The sequence below is a fragment of the Taudactylus pleione genome, unplaced genomic scaffold (assembly GCF_031769625.1).
Source record: "Taudactylus pleione unplaced genomic scaffold, aTauple2 ptg000848l, whole genome shotgun sequence".
Taxonomy (NCBI): domain Eukaryota; kingdom Metazoa; phylum Chordata; class Amphibia; order Anura; family Myobatrachidae; genus Taudactylus; species Taudactylus pleione.
The window spans coordinates 412,898-435,094 of record NW_028285250.1 but is presented as its reverse complement, the minus strand read 5'-3'; the positions used below and the strand labels follow the sequence as shown (position 1 = coordinate 435,094).

General features: G+C 48.0%; 2 protein-coding genes across 2 annotated transcripts; one reads left to right on the top strand and one right to left on the bottom strand.

The window, feature by feature from the left end:
- Nucleotides 1–4,170: 4,170 nt before the first annotated feature.
- RPS25 (ribosomal protein S25) lies at nt 4,171–8,555 on the bottom strand. The gene is made up of 5 exons (XM_088458753.1): nt 8,448–8,555; nt 7,745–7,840; nt 7,432–7,615; nt 5,727–5,825; nt 4,171–4,240 (listed from the first exon to the last, which is right to left on the bottom strand). The coding sequence occupies exons 1-4, from the start codon at nt 8,448–8,450 to the stop codon at nt 5,731–5,733; spliced, it is 378 nt and encodes a 125-aa protein (XP_088314879.1). The 5' UTR covers nt 8,451–8,555; the 3' UTR covers nt 4,171–4,240; nt 5,727–5,730.
- Nucleotides 8,556–8,667: 112 nt separating this feature from the next.
- TRAPPC4 (trafficking protein particle complex subunit 4) lies at nt 8,668–22,197 on the top strand. Its single transcript, XM_088458752.1, has 5 exons — nt 8,668–8,900; nt 10,051–10,225; nt 18,177–18,280; nt 20,648–20,774; nt 21,426–22,197. Exons 1-5 carry the CDS (start codon nt 8,726–8,728, stop codon nt 21,502–21,504), a joined length of 660 nt encoding a protein of 219 aa, XP_088314878.1. The 5' UTR covers nt 8,668–8,725; the 3' UTR covers nt 21,505–22,197.

The window sequence follows — 22,197 nt, the reverse complement described above, 5'->3', positions numbered from 1 at the left end:
ATTTTCCACCATGTCGAAGGTGGACACCATGGATCCCAGAACCTGCATTGCTGAGTGGATCGACACTTGGCTACATCTGCGCCCTTGTGCAAGTGTGGAGATCTTGCCTGATGTTAGGTAGATTCTCTGATCCTGAGAATCCAGCAGGGCTCCCAGCTGAATCATTCTCTGTGAGGGATTCAGGGAGTACTTTTTCCAGTTAATTAACCATCTGTGCTTGTGCAGGAAAGCAATGGTTAGCTGCAGATGGCGGTGAAGCACTTCTGCGGACCCTGCTAGGAGCAGGAGGTAGTCCAGACACCCTGACCATGTAAGGTGGGCTGCCATAATTTTGGTAAACACCCATGGAACTGTGGATAGTCCAAAGGGCAGAGCCTGAATTTGGAAGTGTTGCTGTAGTATAGCAAATCGGAGATCTTGCTGATGTGAGGGCGCTATAGGTACGCGTCCTGAATGTCTAGAGATAGCATTTTGTCCCCAGGCTCCATAGCTAGGATGATGGAGCGTAGGGTTTCCATTCTGAACCTGGGTACCCTGAGGAATTTGTTCAGGGATATGAGGTTAGGCCGATGAGACCCATTTGGATTCTGAACCAGAAAGAGTAGAATAACCAGTCCCTCGCTGAGATAGTGGGGCTGGGACAATTACCCCTGCTTGTAACAAGGACTGTATGGCTTTCTGGATATGTAGGGCCTTGCTCGGGTCTGAAGGAGGGCCTGTGTAGAAAAACTGCTGGGGTGGCAGTCGAAGAAATGTGAGGGCATACCTCTTACCCAAGCATCCGTGGTGGTTTCACACCAGCACTGGGTGAACTGAAGAAGTTGGCCTCCCACTCTAGGATCCCCCAGAGGGCAGCCCATCCTGTCAGGTTGAGGGTTTATCATCAGGTTTTGATACATGGTGTCTGGTGTTCCAGGCCCTGGCGGAAGCAGACTCCCTAAGAAAGGACTGACCTTTAAGTTTTCCTTGAGGATGATAGGACTTAAAGGATGTAATCTGAGGCTTTGCAGTAGTAGCGTAAGGCAGAAATGCTGTTTTTGACGCTGCCAATGTGGTTACAATCTTGTCAAGGTCTGGGCCAAACAAGATCTCCCCACTGTAGGGTAACCCTTCTTGGCCTTTCTTGGAATCTGCATCTGACTTCCATGGGCGTAGCCACAGGCTATGGTGGGCAGCCACGGCCAATACTCTGGAGGGTGTCGGAGTGGCAGCGCAGACAACCTGTGGCCGGTCTGCTGCTGCACGCTCAGTATACAAAAATATAAGCAGCCCACTGCATAACGGTGACCCAACTCCGGCCGGGCACCGACGAAACTGAGGTGCCTCGGGTGTGGTATAGGGGGATGGACTGATGCATCCTGGGAGCTGAAGCTTTAACTGCATGGTACCCAGTCCTTAACCACCACCTACACCCACCCCCCCCCCCCCCCCAAGCTCTCCCTGTGGAGCACTATGGACCCTGAAGAAGAAATATCTGCTGGCCAAGGATTTGAGGTGTGCAGGGAGCCTGTCACTTTCAGGTATATTCTGGCTCCAGCATTTCCATGGCTCTGGAATGGAGGAGAATGCAGGGCTCCAATATCTTTTATAACGGTTAGGATACATCTTAGGCAGTGCTTTGAGAAACAGCAAACCAATCTTGAATTATTTTTTGTATATAAAGAACCAGTAATGTGTGATAATCTATACCAGGGCTCAACAAATCCCGGTCACCATGGCGACTGAGTTTTCCAAGCCACCCTCTGCAGGGAGACTCCATTTGCCAGACACCCTCTGAAATTTTACCAGTGGGTGCTCAACTCCAAACAGTGGCAGCCGGAGCGCACTCCTGAGCTCCCCCTATGGGCACTGTGGGAGAGAAGTTATGACGTCGCTCCCATAGTAACGAGGAGCTGCGGACGCCCGAGCTCCAGCGTCCAGTTCCCCCCACAGGCACTATGAGAGAGACGTCATGATGTCCCATAGTTCCAAAGAGTAGCGGATACAGGATCGGGGCTTAGGTAAGTATTCTGTGTGGTTTTTTTTGTGCGTGTTCGCACAGCTCTATTACAAGGGGGCTTACTACTGGGCGCACTATTACAGGGGCTGGTATGGGCATGTTGCAGAATCTGATGGCCCTTAAAGAGGCATGTGGGGAGATTGAGGAGCACTGAAAGGGCATGTTTGGTGGTCTATACAAGCTTTCATATATTTTGGTAATGGACGATGGTCTGGCTCCTAGATTTTACAAAAATTTGTCGAGCCCTGATCTCTACAGTCATTCTACACATCTATATTATATGAAAGTACTTTTTTTTTTTTTTACTCCAAATAGAAGACATTACAGTAAGCCAAAGGTTCTCAAACTCGGTCCTAAGGACCCCAAACTGCATGTTTTCCAGGTCTCCTAGAATCACCACCTGTGGATCTTTTAAAATGTGTCAGTTATGCTGGGCATATACTATACAATTATCTGTCCAATCTGGCTGGCAGGCATGAAAATCAGGTAATGTATGGGTGCAAATGACAACCAACCATATGGTCTTAAACATTACAAAATGGGCAAAAACAATTTGTTAAATTCATTTGATTTAACCAATTTATCTGGATGACAATTTGTCAGTTTTTCAGTGTTTGTGAGCAAATAGTCAATTGTCATTGGCTCCCATACATTCCCAGATTTCCATTCCAACCACCCAAATGCAGGCGTGCCAGTGCATAAATTATCCACTGACATACGCAGCCTGAACTCTCAGAAATTGCTATGCTATGAGTAAGGTCTGACCTTGCTTTTGCAGTCTTGCTAAACATTACAGATGTATGTAAGGCAGGGATTCTCAACCACGGTCCTCAAGGCACACTAACAGTCCAGGTTTTAAGGATAGCCATACTTGAGCACAGGTGACTTCATTAATACCTAAGTTAATTTGATTTAACTGCCTGTGATCAAGTATGGATATCACTAAAACCAGAACTGTTAGTGTGCCTTGAGGACCGGGGTTGGGAATCACTGATGTAAAGTGTGCGTCCCTATGTAGTGCTGCGGCAGCATAGCATTGCAGTGGATTAGCATACTATCACAGTGGACCTGCGGGTGTAATCACTATTGCATTCACAGTTGCAATCCATAATGAATCAGGCCCACAGTGCAAAGTAGTCAAATCCCAAACTCCCGTAATATAGAATATCTCCCCTACATGTACGACTTACACACTTTTAGCTGTATACAGGTTTTGCGTGGCTCTTGTGCTAAATTGGATGCTTATTAAATAAAAATTATAAAGTTATTTTTTTCACACATGGGACAGATGCCAAGACCTTTGTACGTTATAAATCTTAATACATGCTAATTTTACCCATGTTACTTTTATTCGAACATGTCAAGGTACCTTCAGCTTTGTTTTTTTTAAACATGTTACCTATTTACAAGAAGCTATACCAATGAGATATGTGATGAGTTACCAAGTGACAACCAAGCCAACGGAGATGTCAAAAGCACTGCAGGAAACAAAGCTTCCCAACCAAACCTGGATATATTCTCAATGTGAAGTGGTATTACATGAAACAGATATTAATGCCTTATTAAAACCCTTCATAGTGTAAATTAGGTAGGAATTACAATGTTTTACTATTCCTCATGATACGCACTACATCCATAGATCAATATCCATAATTGTCCAATATTGCTGCTTTGACTTACAAGGCGAATGCCTTTCCTTATATAATTACAATGTGATCCTTGTGCAAATAGGTGGCTGTAAACAAAGTATTTCATTTCAATAAGACCCCCATGCACCCTCCCACTGACGGGTCATTTCTGACTATGTTCACCACTCCGTGGCCAGATGTCTTGCTGTAAGTGGCTTCTCTACCAGAGCAGACCGAATGAGCGAGACTGTTAGGCGTGCAGACTGCCCTGACCAGCGATGTCACAGTAGCACAAATATTTAGTCTGATTTTTGACCTGTATCAAAATCCTTTTGGGACAGAATCCTACACATGTGGAATGGGCTTATAATGGTCTAACAGCATGGGCAGGTAATGTGTGGCTTTTAAGCAGAGCTGGAGATAAAGGCAAAGTCCAATTGTAACAATGTATATTTAGCCTTCATGGGTCACATCTGAAATTGGGTGGTTAATTAACCTTTAGCTTACCCAATAAAAACAACAAAAAAAAGTATTACAGGAAACGACTGGGTCAGAACGGTTTATTTGCATTAAATCATGTACATAGAAAATCTGGTTGCTCCCAATCCAGGTCCTGCAATGGAAGAACATGGTATTAATACTTCTCTGCAAAGCCGTCCTCACATACTATACAGCTGGGAAGGACGTCTACACTCCAATTCTAACCCATTACATTTGCCTCATGAGCTCAGTATTCATAAGTGATTTTCAAAGCGTATGCAGGCACAAGTTCTGTGCTTAACATGTTGACATTCACAATGTTGGCATGGTTAAAATTTTGACATCACCAATATCGACGCAGGCAGAATGTCAGCATTTCCAAGAGGGTTAGGGTTGCCATTAGTGTTAGATGTAATGTTGACATACTGATTGTATCATTCTGTCCCTAAGTTGACATGGTCAGAGTCGACATTACGTACGACCAGGTCGACAGTCTGATGTCAACATGAACATGCATACCAAATCCTTCCAAAGAACACACCAATAAACTGACGCTACTAAATGTGAGCGGCATGTAGTTGCATTTTCTAGCCTTTAATTAGAATCAAAGTGCTGGGGTCCATTAATTATTTAAATTCAATTGCATCATAATATATAAAATTACATTATGCCAGCTTCTTTAACTAGCAAAAAAAGTTTGATTTTTACAAAACTAAAAATTTTTAATAACTGAATTAGGTAAAACTCTACTTAGGGTTCGGTATGATTAGGGTTCAAATCCCGACAGCGGCTGCCCAGCCTTAAACCTAAACACACACACACACACACACAAACACCCCCCCCCTCCACAGCTGTCCGCGCCCGGCTTACCTTCGATCGGTAAGCCGGGTGTCGGGCTCCCGGGCTTAGGTAAAATGACAGGCGTCAGGAATTCGACGCCTGTCATTTAACCCTTGCCGGGATTAGACAGTCGGGAAGCCATCCGTTGGCTCCCGACTGCTTCCCTCTACTTAAAAACATTTTAATGTTGACTAGCACCACACTTGGGGATAAAGCTACAGGGATCTGCTAGACAGATTTCTCTCATCACCCTGTAGTAAATATCTCCCCCTGCAACATCCCCCCCACACTGTAGTCTTGATGCCCCTATAGTAATTGACCCTCCCAGCAGCAACCCCCCCACCTTAGTCTTAATTACTCTATGGCCACTGGGATGGTAGGATAATGCCACAAATACCCCTGTTCCATTACCTGCAGAGCTGCGCACTCAGAGGATCAGCACAGCCTGCATCATAGTGCTCAGAGGGGAACTTCAACTCCCCTCTGTGTAAGTTTGTAATCCGTGCGCCAGAATGCGGATTGCAAGGCATTCTGGGGTGCATGGGACCACTACATAACAGCCCTCCTCGGAGTAGGGAAAGGAAATCCATTCCGCACATGTACAAAATTGACTTTCAAAATCCTGAGCTGGATGAGAGGCTGCTGTTACATGAGATGCAAAGGCAGCAAGCAAGTGGTTAAGAGACCATGATTACAGTGCCAGCTGAGACTTGTCTTACGAGCTTGTGGTATAAGGTGGAATAATGCATTAAGTGAACTATAATTCATATGGGACTCACCAGTTTACTGTTCCTCAGTTCCTGGTGGTGCGTCACCTCCCTTGGTATTTCTAGTGTAGATAACCTGGGCTCTGTGTTTGGATACCAGCTTGATCAGGCCTGTGAAACAAGGAGGGTTAAACTGGTTTCTATATTATACAGTTTGATGTGTATTGGTCCCCTGTACTCGGCACACAAACTTTAGTAGCTCACTTCAAGGGAAGATTGGCTCTAACCTTGTTCTGGACACCCCATAAGCTGGGTACACACTATACGATTCTCACCCAACATAGCAAATAATTGTGTAACGTGCATGCAGCACTAGGGCCAGCTGGTCTGTCTACAACCTGTCAGATTGGCTCCAGATATAACATGTGCTGCACACAGTCGGTCCTGTCAGAAAGGCATCGTTCAGAATTTGTAGTGTGCACAGAGATCGGCCCGATCCTGCACATAGCAAACGTCACCTTGTTTCAAACGATTCAGTTATTGTGTACAATCCACATAGGGTGTTACAAGGGTTGTTTTGGTCGTCCGAATCTGTCTAATCGTTGGCAAATCTGTCAGGTGTTTACCTAGCTTTAGACTTATCAGGACTTTACACTATTATACTAACTACAGTATGAACGCTTAGCACTACCTTCAAAGCTCCAGGAAAAATCCATTAAAACGGCATCTGATTTCCAGGTTCTGCACCAATACACGATGGAGAGCAACTGGAGAATTGTCTTACCACAAATGCCCAACACAAAGGCAGCCAATTCTGCTATATACTGTGCAAAGGCCCCACTAGGAACTTAAAAGTGTGTCTCTAACAACTTTTTAAAACCACATTGAACTGACAAATGTACATAACGGTTACAGTTGCTATTACAGCTTTCTGTAACAAGTGACCATAAAACTGCACAAGCTCTACAGAGATCAGTCCCATCAACTACATTACTATAAAAACTCAGAAGCTTTATGAAGGGGAATTCAATTTAGTGCTACGTCCAGTAGTAGCCTTGCGGGATGTTACAGGTAACAAAGTTACTTTTCCTCCCACATGCAAAAGTCAAGTTTACTTATCACACATTGTGCAAGGCTCTGGCGGGAGCTTACATGGAATGTAGTCTGACCCCATGAACAAAGCTGAATGCATCCTTCTATGCATACATTTCCACACAATTAGTCCAAACCTGAACAATACACTAAACTCAGACAACACTCATGTGACAGTATTATACATCGTACTTTCCCAGGTAACGTGTGAACGAGCCCTAGGAGGGGGATTCAAAGACCCATGCCCACCTTACCACAAGAGTTGTATTCCTGCCTTCCCCAAAAATCCAATGTGTGCACAACAATTCTCATTTGTGCTGAAGAATATTGTAGCAGCTTGAAGCCAAGAATAGTCAACAGTAATATTAGGTGGCGATTCAATTAATTGCGATGTGAATAACGCCAGGATGTCGGTCCCAGAGCTATTCAATTCACAGCGATGTGAAGTCCGACTAGAATGAGAATGTTGGTTCTCGCGGCTTAAGCAGGGTGTTTAGTTGCGAGAATCAGCGTTCTCAGACTAAAGTGCCGACCGCAAGGCTGTTAGACTGACAGGTGCTTTGTTTCTGCTCGCTGTGCTTCCCACAATACTGACATCCACACATAAAGTGGGATAAGAGGCAGACTAGGAAAGCTACATTCCGCATACTCACAAGCAGCTACCATCATGCCGGCATATACTCACCTTTGTTTAGTAGCTCCTGGAGGGCAGCTCTGGCTAGTGAGCCCCTAATCTTTAGCCTCTCAGACACCACGGCTGGAGTGATGAGCTTGTAGTTGGGGACTTCTTTACACAGCTTTTCGTATGTGGCCTTGTCAAACAGCACTAGATTGTTCAGCTTGTCCCTCACTTTCCCCTTGGACCACTTCTACTCAACACAAGAAAAGAATGAGAGTTACTAACGCAGCAATTGTACAGCTTAGGTTCCATTCCTGCATATCGTGAGCACAACTAGCTCCATAAAAGTGACATGAGCACTGGCTCGGCCACAACTTACCTTCTTCTTGGCCTTGCCCCCAGACTTATTGACGGGGTCTTTGTCCTTCTTGGCGGACTTGCCCGCATCTTTCTTCTTCTTATCGTCTTTAGGCGGCTGCACAAGGTAATACAGTGTTAATACATTACGTGCCGCTATAGCACACGTCTCCGCACGGTGTCATTAGTCAGGTGGCGCCATAACGTGATCATGAGGTCTCAAGTCAGAGCTGATACACAACAGAGAAAGTGTCATTGGGAGAGCTCACGTCACATGGACATAGCAGCTTCCAGCATTGCAGACTATACTGCAACAGACACTGCAGGGGATATGTACTGTCCAGAAAGGGGACCAATGAAAAAAAAAAAAAAATTATATATAATATATATATACACATACATACACACATACATTACATACTAAGCAGGGGAAGACAGCCAAATATGTACTAAAGGAGGCTACAACACCCGGCAATGTCTGACCTTAGAGTTAGACCCATCACAGGTAGGAAGCAAATGCCTACAGTACACACCGAGGGCTACATGGAGGCCGGCGCACTGGGCCCAGCGTGCTCGCGTGATCTCCTCCCCAATCTGCAGCCCCCGGCCCGCATATCGCCATGGGACATGCCCCGGACACTGGGTAAAGCGGCCGCGTTGCACCCGTCACACCACCGGGGAACCGGCAACCTTAACTCCCCCACCACCGGTCCCAGAACACTCACCATGCTGCTGCTCCTTCAAAGATGTCGCACAGAAAGGAAGAGACCCCGTGCCAGCAGCATAGGAAACCCCGTTGGAGGCGGGATCTTCCGCCTGACAGGACTACAGCTCAGCAACATGGAACTACGTTTCCCGGCATGCCCCGGGAGAGGAGTGTGATAGGTGTCACGTGGCATGCGGGCGTGCGTGCTGCGAGCGAGTTGCCATTGGCGAGGGTGGAATATGTCACTCCCAGCATGCCCCAGCGCCAGCCCCGCCCCCTGGCTGAGGCTCCGGAAAGATGGCGATCTTCAGTGTTTATGTGGTGAACAAGGCAGGCGGGCTCATCTACCAGCTGGACAACCAGAACCCGCGCTCTGAGACAGAGAAGACGTTCAGCTTTCCCCTGGACCTGGTTCTCAAAGTCCACGACGAGCGGGTGTTGGTGTCCTTTGGCCAGCGGGACGGTATCCGGGGTGAGGGGGTGCTGCATGATCTGTGCTGCCACAGTTATTCCCGGCTTCCTGTCCTCTTACTTAGCTGTCTATGGAGAACTTATTTGTCAGTTGTGTCATTTTACTATGGATGCAGTTATTATATTGTGGATATATTAATTATGGGTACACTTATTCTGATTGATTATGGGTACGCTTTCCACGGCCACGTTGATTATGGGTACGCTTGTGATAGCCACGTTCATTATGGGTACGCTTGTGATAGCCACGTTCATTATGGGTACACATGTGATGACCACGTTGAATATGGGTACGCTTGTTGCGGCAAGGTGGATTATGGGTACGCTTGTCACGGGCCACGTGGAGTATGGGTACGCTTGTCACGGGCACGTGGAGTATGGGTACGCTTGTCACGGGCACGTGGAGTATGGGTACGCTTGTCACGGGCACGTGGAGTATGGGTACGCTTGTCACGGGCACGTGGAGTATGGGTACGCTTGTCACGGGCACGTGGAGTATGGGTACGCTTGTCACGGGCACGTGGAGTATGGGTACGCTTGTCACGGGCACGTGGAGTATGGGTACGCTTGTCACGGGCACGTGGAGTATGGGTACGCTTGTCACCCCTACGTGGAGTATGGGTACGCTTGTCACCCCCACGTGGAGTATGGGTACGCTTGTCACCCCCACGTGGAGTATGGGTACGCTTGTCACCCCCACGTGGAGTATGGGTACGCTTGTCACCCCCACGTGGAGTATGGGTACGCTTGTCACCCCCACGTGGAGTATGGGTACGCTTGTCACCCCCACGTGGAGTATGGGTACGCTTGTCACCCCCACGTGGATTATGGGTACGCTTGTCACCCCCACGTGGATTATGGGTTCGCTTGTCACCCCCACGTGGATTATGGGTTCGCTTGTCACCCCCACGTGGATTATGGGTTCGCTTGTCACCCCCACGTGGATTATGGGTTCGCTTGTTACCCCCACGTGGATTATGGGTACGCTTGTCACCCCATGTGGATAATGGGTACGCTTGTCAGGGGCACGTGGAGTATGGGTACGCTTGTCAGGGGCACGTGGAGTATGGGTACGCTTGTCAGGGGCACGTGGAGTATGGGTACGCTTGTCACGTTGATTATGGATTATGTAACCTTTTGTCCCTATACAGTTGGACACGCTGTGCTGTCCATTAACGGGATTGATGTGAACGGCAGATACACTGCAGAGGGAAAAGAGATTATGGAATTCTGTGGGAACCCCTCCAACTATCCCCTTTCCATCCGTTTTGGTCGTCCCCGTCTGACTTCCAATGAAAAGCTAATGCTGGCCTCCATGTTCCACTCGTGAGTCATTGCGTTGAGCACGACATATATGCTCAAAACCATGTCATAGTGATTCTGAATGCTTTTTTCTACTTCAGGGTCCATAGGGTATCCACAGGATACCTTGGGGTATAGGTGTGACGTCAGTCGCTGGGCACCATAGAGTTAAGCTTTTCAGCCTCCCAGGGTGCACTAGGGTCCCCCTCCTATACCCCGCCCCCGAGCCAAGGCACCCCAGTTTAGTTTGGTGCCCGGCCGGAGTCTGGTGCACCTGTCGGAGTGGGGGCTAGAAGAGCCCCTGAAGCTTTCTTCAGTGCAGCTGTGGCTGCACATCTGGATGTACAGCATGGACAGTCAGTCCTGACGTCCATGCTGTCTTCCCTACAACCCCGCCGGTACCAGAACGCCGGTACCGATCCGGGGATGCTGGTGAGCATCTGGGGTCACAGCTAGCGGTGACCCCAGATGTTCCGGACCATGGCCGGATTCAAGGGGGACAGAGGTAAGCAGCGGGGTCCCGCGGTTGGTCCCCGCTGAACACATGGTCCTAAGTCCCCAGGCAGGGAGCTCCCTGGGGACTGGCTGCAGCGTGGAGCCAGGCGACCAACCTGCGCTTTCCACTACCCCCTGGGACAGCGGACCGCAGCAGAGCGGTAGCGCTGCGGCGTCCCAGGGGTTAAATGCATGCCAGGGGAGCGCGCCTTCCCTGTCTCACAGCCGGCGCCTCCCCCGCTGCACACAGCCCTTTCTGCACGCTGCCGACTGGTCCTGTGGCAGCGCTCCTCCCCCAGGCCAGCCTCCTCTCTGCTCCTCGGCGGCCATCTTCTCCAGAACGCATGGTGAACGCTGCTGGAAGCGCTGGACGGAAGCATCGTGGTCTGGGTCCCCCCGCATACCTCTCCTCCGCTGTGGTCAGGTCTGTGTATGCAGCGCTGTGTCCTACCAGGCCCTGTGTCTCCGTAGTTGAGTGATCAGCGCTGTTAGTGCAGGAATTGATTTTCTTTGCATTGTTTGTGACTGTGCTAGCGCTGCTGCCTGTAACTTTTCTCTAAACTGTCAGCTTCATTACTGTCCCTGTTCTTTCTGCTAAGCCCTTGCGGTGCGGTGCTGCAGGGTGGTCTCTCGCCTATTTAAGTTATAATTGGTGAGAGAGGTCACATACGTGGTGCCATCATCATCAGCAGTGTTTGTCCATGGCGCGGCCTCTTACGGTTACAGCACCGGTACAGGAGCCACCCTGGGCTTGTTTCGCTCAGGCGCTTACAGCCTTAGTGGGCCAGTTAGCTCCGCAGCCCGCGTTTACACCGATGGGTTTATCCCAGCAGTCAGTGGTGTCGTCACCCATGCAGGGTTTCCCACGACAATTGGTGGTACCCCACAGTCTCCCTATTTCCCCGCTCCCGGTTTCTCAGGAGCCAGCGTGGGTTAACTCCCTGACGAGTTCTGTACAGCACTTGTCGGATGTGTTGCAAGGGGAGTCTGTGATGCGGCCGCATAAACGGCCGGTGGCGTCTCTGTCGGCTCCTTATGAGGATGACGAGGGGACGTCTGATGATGGGGAGATTCTGGATCCTTACGATCAGGAACCTCTCCATACTAAGGACGCTGATGCTAAGTCCAAAGTATATATTCCTGGACTTGTTCGGGCGGTCCGCACAGCCTTGGTGATTGAGGACGAAGTTCCCCCAGCGGCTAAATCTAAGTATGCCTTTTTCAAAGATGTGAAGGGCGATGCCACAGTCTTTCCTAAATTCGGGTCAGTTGGTGGACCATTTAGAGGAGGCGTGGAAACAGCCTGGCAAAAGATATCAGCCGCAGAGACGCCTGGCGGTGGCTTATCCGTTCGCGGATAATTATTTTGCAAAGTGGGAATCCCCTCCACAGGTGGATTCTCACGTGACCCGTCTTGTCCGTAGTGCCACATTGCCGATGCCATCTATGTCCTCCCTTAAGGATGCTACGGACCGCAAGGTGGAGATCTGCTTGAAGTCCGCTTATTCCCTTGCGGGGGGGGGCAGCACGACCGGCTATGGCCATTTGCTGGGTTGCCAGAGCGATGGAGCGCTGGGCGGATTCATTAGAGGCTTCTTTTGATTCCGACTGTCTGGCCGAACAGGCGGAGTTGATTGGTAATCTCCGTGATTCGGCCACTTATATCAACGAGGCGGCCCTAGACATTAGTACTCTGGTGTCTAGAATTTCTTCAGCAGCGGTGGCTGCTCGTCGCACCTTGTGGCTGCGATCCTGGAAGGCGGACGCAGATTCCAAAAAGGGTCTGGAGGCGTTGCCGTTTACCGGAGAAGTTCTCTTCGGTCCAGATCTGGATAAGATTGTGGCCACGCTGGCGGCAGCCAAATCGGCTTGTCGGCCACTGCTCCTTCTGGTTCTGGACCATCGTCCTTTCGGTCATCTAGGGCCCAGGGCAGGCCCAAACCACAGTCGTTTCCTCGACAGGCTGGTCCTAAGAAATCAGCCAAGCCCCGGAAGCAGGCATGGAGTACCAGACGTCCGGCCCCCAAGCCAGATGACAAGCCTGCGGCCTGACGGTCCGGGCCTCCCTTTGGGGGATCCCAGGGTGGGAGGCCGCCTGCTGCAGTTCGCCCAGTGTTGGTCGGCCACTACGACAGACACTTGGGTTCTGGAGGTGGTTTCCCACGGATACGCCCTCTCCTTCCGGCACAGACCCCCGGCTCGATTCTTCACCACGGGTCTACCATCAGACCGGAACAAGGCTACGGAGCTGCGGAAGGTATTGCACACTATGCTCCAGGCTGGAGTTATAGTGCCTGTTCCATTCTCCCAGAGGGGCCAGGGTTTCTATTCAAATCTATTTTTGGTACAGAAACCCAATGGGTCGTATTGTCCGATTCTCAACCTCAAAGCACTCAACAAGTCTTTGCGGGTCCTGAAGTTTCGGATGGAGACCCTACGGTCCATCATTCTGGCGCTGGAACCTGGGGACTACATGGTGTCATTGGACATACAGGACGCTTACCTGCATGTCCCTATTCTTTTGCGCCATCAACAGTTCCTCAGGTTTGCAATCCGCAGCGACCACTTCCAGTTTCGGACGTTACCTTTTTGCCTGGCGACAGCACCACGTGTTTTCACCAAGGTGATGGCGGTCATGGCGGCTTCTCTGCGGCTGCAGGGAGTCCGCATGTTGCCGTACTTGGACGACCTGTTATTGGTGGCAGGATCTCCAGAGCTCCTGTTACGCCACTTGGACCTGACCATTGCACTGCTGCAACGGCACGGCTGGCTAATCAACTGGCAGAAGTCCACTCTACTCCCGTCTCTGAAGATTCTGCATCTTGGAGCCTTATTGGACTCGGGACAGCAAAGGATCTTCGTGACGGAGGACAAGATCTCTGCTTTACAGTCAAGGGTGCGCAGTTGTCTGCACAGCCGCCGGGTGTCCCTACACTCGGCGATGAGGTTACTGGGCTCCATGGTGTCGGTGTTCGACATGGTGGAATACGCCCAGTTTCACTCCAGACCTCTGCAGCACCTGATCCTGTCCAAGTGGAACGGGCAGCCTCAGTCTCTGAAGTCCCAGACGATTGTGATCACCCCGGAGGTTCGCCTGTCCCTTGCGTGGTGGTTACAGACGACCCACCTCAACAAGGGACGTCCGTTCTGGGTTCCAAATTGGGTCCTGTTGACAACGGACGCCAGTCTTCGGGGCTGGGGAGCAGTTTCGGGTCCACACTTGTTCCAGGGCAGGTGGACGCCGACAGAAGCGGAGCTTCCAATAAATATCTTGGAACTCCGTGCGGTCTTCAATGCTCTCCAGCAGGCACATCGGTTTCTCCAGGGTCACCCGGTGCAGGTCCAGTCGGACAACGCTACCACCGTGGCCTACATAAACAGGCAAGGAGGAACTCGCAGTCGGGCGGCTCTCGTAGAGGTCTCTCGGATCCTGGTTTGGGCGGAGCGCAATCTTCCGGCCATATCAGCGGTCTTCATCCCGAGAGTGCTAAATTGGGAGGCGGACTTTCTAAGTCGCCAGGACGTTCATCCTGGGGAATGGTCCCTGCACCCGGACGTTTTTCAACTGCTGGTGGACAGGTGGGGTCTTCCAGAGATCGACCTCATGGCGTCCCGGCACAACAACAAGTTGCCGGTGTACGGATCTCGCACAATAGACGAAGGGGCGTCTCTGGTGGATGCTCTGTCCGTCAGGTGGACGTTCCGGTTCGCATACCTGTTCCCTCCGGTCTCCCTTCCACGGGTAATCCGGAAATTCAAACAGGAAGGAGGGACGCTCCTGTTGATAGCTCCCGCGTGGCCCAGACGGCACTGGTTCTCAGACCTTCAGGGTCTGTCCGTGGACAGTCCTCTGCGGTTGCCGCTACGACCGGACCTTCTGTCTCAGGGTCCTTGTCTTCACCCGGACCTGACTCGGCTGTCTTTGACGGCGTGGCTGTTGAGACGGCCATGCTGACGTCCCGGGGGTTTTCCAGCTCTGTGGTGCGTACCATGTTACGAGCTCGGAAACAGTCTTCCGCGAGGATATACCATCGCGTGTGGCATGCGTTCTTCCAGTGGTGTCGACCGAGAGGTTATGCACCGCGGGAGTTTCGTCTGTCTCGGATTCTCGCCTTCCTGCAAGCGGGACTAGATCATGGGCTTCGCCTTGCTTCTTTGAAGGTACAGGTTTCGGCCCTATATGTCTGGTTTCACCGTAGGATTGCTACAATCCCGGATGTGCGCACCTTTATGCAAGGTGTTCTCCGCATTCAGCCGCCCTTTGTTCCACCTGTGGCGCCTTGGGATTTGGCTGTGGTCCTGAGGGCTCTCCTAGGACCGCCGTTTGAACCACTGGGCTCAGTGGATCTTAAATGGCTAACAGCTAAGACTGTTTTCCTTCTGGCCATTGCTTCGGCCAGACGTGTTTCTGAGTTAGGGGCTCTTTCTTGTAGACCCCCTTTCTTGGTTTTTCATGGGAACAGGGCAGTGCTCCGCACTCGGCCCGAGTTTCTTCCCAAAGTTGTTTCCCAGTTTCATGTTAACGAGGAAATCGTTGTTCCGGCCATTAACTCACCGGGTCTTTCCGTGGGTGAGGCCTCTTTGGATGTTGTGTGGGCCTTAAGGACTTATGTTGACCGCACTTCTTCGTTTAGGAAGTCGGACGCTTTGTTTGTCCTCTATGGCTTCCGTAAAAAGGGTTGGCCTGCTTCAAAGCTAACTTTGGCAGCCTGGATCCGTATGGCTATTTCTGAAGCTCATCTTCATGAAGGCCTACCGGTCCCTCCTTCTCTGAAGGCTCATTCCACTAGGTCTGTGGGTCCTTCGTGGGCAGCTCGACGTGGTGCCTCGGCAGTTCAGATCTGCAAGGCAGCTACGTGGTCCTCTGTCCATACCTTCGTGAGGTATTTACAGGTTTGACACCTTCGCCTCTCAGGATGCTTCCTTCGGGCGGCGGATTCTCCTTTCTCCATAGGAGCGTCCCCACCCTTAAAGGATACTGCTTTGGGACATCCCCAAGGTATCCTGTGGATACCCTATGGACCCTGAAGTAGAAAATATGAGATATGGTAAGAACTTACCCTTGTTATCTCTATTTCTACGAAGTCCATAGGGTTCCACAGGACTCCCGCCCTGTCGCACCTGTGCTGCAGATGGGCTTTGCTCTGTTCACCGGTTTTCCATCTCCCTCTGGTGAGAATGTGATTCTTGTATGTGTCCAGATCTTTTTTCTCTCTCTTCCTTCTCCTCCTCCGGCCTATGGCTTGATAACTAACTGAGGTGCCTTGGCTCGGGGGCGGGGTATAGGAGGGGGACCCTAGTGCATCCTGGGAGGCTGAAAAGCTTAACTCTATGGTGCCCGGCGACTGACGTCACACCTATACCCCAAGGTATCCTGTGGAACCCTATGGACTTCGTAGAAATAGAGATAACAAGGGTAAGTTCTTACCATATCTCATATTATATATTTTTCTTGTGTTTCCCCCCCCCCCCCAAAAAAATTTTTTTATAAAAATAAACAAAATAACAGCCGTCACAGGCATTTCTCATAGCAAGCTGTAAGCTTCTGAGGGTTTTAGGATGTTCACATAATGGCACTTTTGATCCTTGATTATCACCACACTGGGAAGAATGAGGACAGGGTCAGTGATAGTTTGTGGAAGGAATTAATTGCCAAGCTCATTATGTTGGTTCCAGGGACCCATCATTTAACACATTTGGGGTCCTACTTCATTGTTTATGGATCCTATCATAATTTATGGTTTTGACATTTATAATGTATATAATACCATCAGACCTCCCTACATGCCCCTTAAAAACCTTTAGACCTCAACACATGCCCCTTAAATGAACCTGAGACCTCCCCAGGTGCCTCTTAAGTGCACTTCAGACCATCCCACATGCCCCTAAATGTCCCTCATGCCTTTAAATGCCTGTCATATCTCCAACATGCCCTCACACCTCCCCATATATCCCTTATAGTGCCCAACAAATGCACACATGACTTCTATATGGCATCAGACCTCCTCTGCCAACAAGCACTTAGTTACTGTAGTTATTACTGTATTATTTTTATTCCACATGTATCTGCCCAAAACTACTCGGTCCTCCTGCTTTTTCTCGTTTTGGCAGCGTAGACAAGCGCCAATTTCCTGCACTGATGGCACGTGTCGCACTCTATATCCTAGTTTCACAGCGTCATTGCATGCCATTTGTTCAGGGAATACATCCTGATACCTAGTCCTGACTGTCCTGTGAATGGCCATATTACTGAAGGAGTTTGCATTTGATCCTGCAGAGCAGAGCAGAATGGAGGGCGGGAGAGCACAATAACAATGTTTCATCTGCTGATTCCATGACCAGCTGCGCCCGCCCTTGTTAGGAGCATCAGATTGGTAGTTGAGGACGGCACTGCTGATTGGCTGGAGCGTGTAAGTGCTAATACTGGGAGGCACTAGCATGATTTCTCAGAAGGGAAACCAAAAGCTGTTGTAGAATACATGTAATACTTAGCTAGGGACATATAGTGGGGGCAAAAGCAAGATTTTTTTCCGGATTTGCTTTCACCCTTACTTTATATTATATCACAGGGGTAGGCGACCTGTGGCACTCCAGCTGCTGTGGAACCACACATCCCAGCATGTCCTAGCAGGAAAACTGGCAGGGCATAATGGGATGTGTGGTGGCACAGGTTGTCTGCCCAAGAAATTGTCCTTGTTGCTGGATCTGCTCCATTGTCCTTTAGATCACAGGTTCTCAAACTCTGCCCTCAGGACCCTAAACAGTGCATGTTTTCCAGGTCTCTTCACAGAATCACAAGTGAAATAATTAGCTTCACCTGTGGATCTTTTAAAATGTCAGTGAGTAATGAATACACCTGTGCACCTGCTCGGTGATCTGGATAACATGAACTGTGTGGGGTCCTGAGGACCGAGTTTGCTAACCACTGCTTGAGATGCACTGATCGAGACCATACATGACATTAAATGGATATTTATTATGGAGACGGGGACTTTGACAAACCCCACCAGGTTACTATTATCAATGTGTGGGCAGTTTTAGATGCAAGCTTTTCCTTGGCATCAACATCTCTTATTTGAATGCCTATGTCCATGCCTGATGCATTCACACACAATGGATTACAGCATTCCACCCAACCTACTGATACCCTTAGAAGACTTCTTTAATCCAACTAGCAGGACCATAGAGTGCCCACAAGGTTGTCGCAGTTGATTTAATGACCCAGTACTTAGGGGAAAATAAAGGGGCTATTGAAATAGAAGATGTAAGTTGGGGGTACTTCATTTTAATATTTATGTAAGAAATATTTTTATTATTCTCACGAAAGTTTTATTAGATTAGTGCATACAAATCTAACATCTAGATGATGGAATAGAAATATAACCAACATTGGGCATGGTTCCTTCCATTTGCTGAAATAAGACCATCTATGCTAGAATATACAGAAGCCTGAATCCGAACTCTCATACTGTGTCTTTAGATTATTTGCTATTGGATCTCAGCTCTCCCCAGAACCAGGGAGTTCTGGCATCGAAATGCTGGAAACAGACACCTTCAAGCTGCACTGTTTTCAGACTCTGACAGGTGAGTAGCTAAATAATAGATGAACATCTGCTGGTGCTTTACAACTTAACCTGCACATTCATGACAACCTTTGCACCACTGTTATGAGGTCCGCTATGGTTTCTTATATATAATTCTAACTTTTGTACTTTACAAAGTATTGTGCCCTCTACTGTCATTTAGAAATATTAAATGTTACATTAGGAGCTCCATATCTTGTTTAACCGCTTGGTTACAGACCTCATCCTTTCACTAGTGGGTATATTTACTAAAGTGAGAGTTTTTAGAAATGGAGATGTTGCCCCTAGCAACCAATCAGATTCTACCTAACCTTTAACTAGCACCTTCTAGAAGATAATAGCTAGAATCTGATTGGTTGCAATGGGCAACATCTCCACTTCTAAAAACTCTCACTTTAGTAAATTTAACCCTAGGTGTCTAAAGCATGGTGATCTGTATTTCCTTTTCAAACTCCATATCGGCCAACAAGAAGAACGCGTTAACACCTAAGCAAGAGTAGAGATTGGAAAAGACGTCCCCCCCTCACCCCCCTTCCTCTCCCTGGAAGGTACATAGTGCCCCTCCTCCTTCCCTTCCGGTCACTCAGCTGAGTGAGGTGAGTGTACATGAAATGGCTTACCTGTTCCCAGAGAGTCTGGATGGTCCCTTGTACACACCTCCAGGAGTGCAAGCAATCATTTCTGGGTCTCGCTCCCTATGCTGCCAGTGGGTACAAATTGCAGCGTTAAAAATAATTTATTCCCCATGGAGCATGAATCCACCCCATAAAGCTGAAGAGCACCCTTCCTAGGTAAGCCTCTTGTTTGGAGGAGCATTGTTGGAGACCCTAGAGAGCCAGCTAAAGGAGGGGAAAATACTAGCAGCGTATGATAAATCTTTCTAGCTGATGATCATGAGGGATCTTTGTGTGGCTAAAGACAATCCCACTCAACCTCCTGAGCACATTAGTGTAAAGGAATGTAAAACAAAACAGACGCACCCAGAAAAGCAATATACAGACAACTTGTAACTTAATAACATACAACAATGTATCATCCAATCAACTGTGGTGATTGTATCAAAATGTAAAGGAACCATAACTGGCCCCGTAAATGATGTTGATAAATGATCCAATTGGCAATAGAACGAAATCCTTGCACAAAAATAATTTTAAAACCACACTGCTACAGCCTGACATATATGCAGGAAATATTTGCTGAAACAAAACAACAAATCGTGTACTGATGGTGACATGTATATGCTAGTCAGTGGAAATGAGGATAATCCATTTGGTATAGGCAGTCATGAGTCGTAAATGAAATATATCTTAGCATAGCCACCTCTAATATGAGCTGATAATTGGGATAAGAGGTCACCCAGTGGTTCTAAAATGCACCAATGAAGATTATGCTGCCATTAGACTGTATAGTCTCCCAGTAGGTCTAGATGTAAGTTGGAGCTCAGTCGTTAGTGCCGGTAAGGCGATAACTCAATGGAAGGTTCCCGAAGAGCGACACACACTTCCCAGACTCGACCTCTCCATGGTGAGAGTAATGATGCAGCCAATCAGATGAACGGCACAGAGCCGTCGTGTTGATGAATGGCCGGCTAGTTTGCAAATGGCTTGTGCTTGACCTTTAAAGATGTGATAAATGACAATGGCTGCTTATGCTAGAGAATTGCACTAATGGGTGCAGGCAGTGATGTAGTCTGTGCAGCATATATGAGGTCTGTGTTAAGCTGAAGAGATGGGCACAGTAGGCGGCTGCTGTTGCTCAGTGGACAATCTAATACATGAAGAGTCCCCGGATCAGCGCTGTATGTTAGTGCTGGAGCAGTGGAAAAGAATGTAACAGTCTGAACAATTTATACAGTTCATTTCCTGGGTGATGACCCCTACAGGATAAGTTTCTCACCTTTTAAGTGCTTAATTAACCCTTTTGCCGCTGAGGCCGTGACAAGCCTCCTTTTTGGAAAACTGAGGCCGTCGCTGCCCCCCAAACAGCAGCAGACTCTCAATCACTGACAGTTTGCTGCTGCTCTGCTTGCGTTCACACAGGACCCGTACTGCACATGCATAGTCTGTGTTAGGCATCTGCGCAGATTCCCGACCATCGGCACTCTGCGTTCAGCAGCTGAATCAGGCCCTAAGTGTTAAACCATTCTATATGGCTGCCATGGACTATTTCAAGGCAAATATTGAATGGAAAAACCTTGAGATTGCAGATATCATAAAGGTCTCAATTCGTTTCTGCTGTTGAAGTTTAGTTAAATTTCTCCTGAATGTACAGAACATCTCTATCTCAATCCTTCTGTACAAATATTTGCGGTGGTAACTTCTGTCTGTCGTTTAGGATCAGTAAATAGCTGATGATTCTCTCTTTGCAGGTATAAAGTTCATGGTGCTGTCAGATCCACGCCAGGCCGGCATAGACTCCTTACTACGCAAGATTTATGAACTGTATTCTGACTATGCCCTGAAAAACCCATTTTACTCACTGGAAATGCCAATTAGGTAATCAGAAAATGTATCAACAGACGAATTAACTTATATATATCTCTCTTCAAGTAGGTCCACACTCACGTCTCAAAAAATTCTTGCTGGGGTGACTAACCCATATAAGATCAGATCCTAATCACAAAAATATTGGCAAAACTCTGGGGTGCACTCACCAGTCTTCTAAAATCAAACCTGTATTACAAATCCATAAAAGATTACAGCAACATAGTGTTCGACGTTTCGGTCCTAACACGTGTCAAGATTCAAGTACAAGCAACCCATGAGACATATTTATACCCAACCTTGCTATCATAAATCCCACCCCCTCAACTAACAATGGTGATATAATGATAACAGACATTAATCTATTATACAAACAAACTACCAGCATTAAGAACCAGTATATATCAAAAGACATATATTATAAACACATCCCTTTAACGATCTGTAGTCGATAATTACTCACAGCATGTAAATGTCATGATCGATCATGTTGGTAGCTAATGAGCTGGAGAGTATTATGTCTGTCAAATATATGGAATATAAATTTAGAGTTGGGAGACGTTGACTAGCAGTAGATCTTATTTCTTTTGCTACAGTATGAAGTATTAAACTAAATAAATGTCCAAAACGTTAATAAACTTTTTTTTTTTACTTTTTACATAGATGTGAACTTTTTGACCAAAACTTAAAGTCTGCTCTGGAGGTAGCAGAGAAAGCTGGAACGTTCGGACCCAGCTCCTAGCCTTCTACGGACCTGGTATATCTACGGTAAAGGCACATCTGAGGAGGGTGCTCTTCTGTGGGAACATCAGTGGAAGTTGTTGCTGTCCCCACCCACAGCACAACTGTCCCTCTCCTAAGAGTAACACTTTGCATTTCCTTCATTGTATATATTGTAAACTTAGTAACTTAAGTCTGATGTTTGATATGAGGCAAATGTGGAAGGAGACAGCAGTTTTCATCATCCCAAACCCTGATATAATTGGAGCTTAAAGATCCTTCCAGTTGATGAACAGTAAACCTGATAAATGAGCGATCAACATTGAGATATCCTTCCAATTATCTAGGTTCAAGATAGATACAAATCTTTATTTAAAAGTTCACGGCGGTATCTTGGTACGAAGTTGCCAATGTATACAAATCTACGCTTTCCATATGGTATTTGTAATGCAATAGTCACAATATCAATGGAAACCACCAATGAATTGCTCTGTGTATGTCCTCTGGAGCCTATGGGGAAGCTCCGCTCTCCCTGAGCTGCACCTTTGGGTCACCTATAAACAAAAAACAAATCTGTGACCACCTGGCACCGGCCATATGTTCTGTAAATGTGGAAGAACCTTCTGTATTGCTAGCTGGTTGTATTTAAATATATTTTCTTTTATTTGGCACTTTATTATCCTGTTAAATAAAAAGGCCAAACATGTTGAACGTA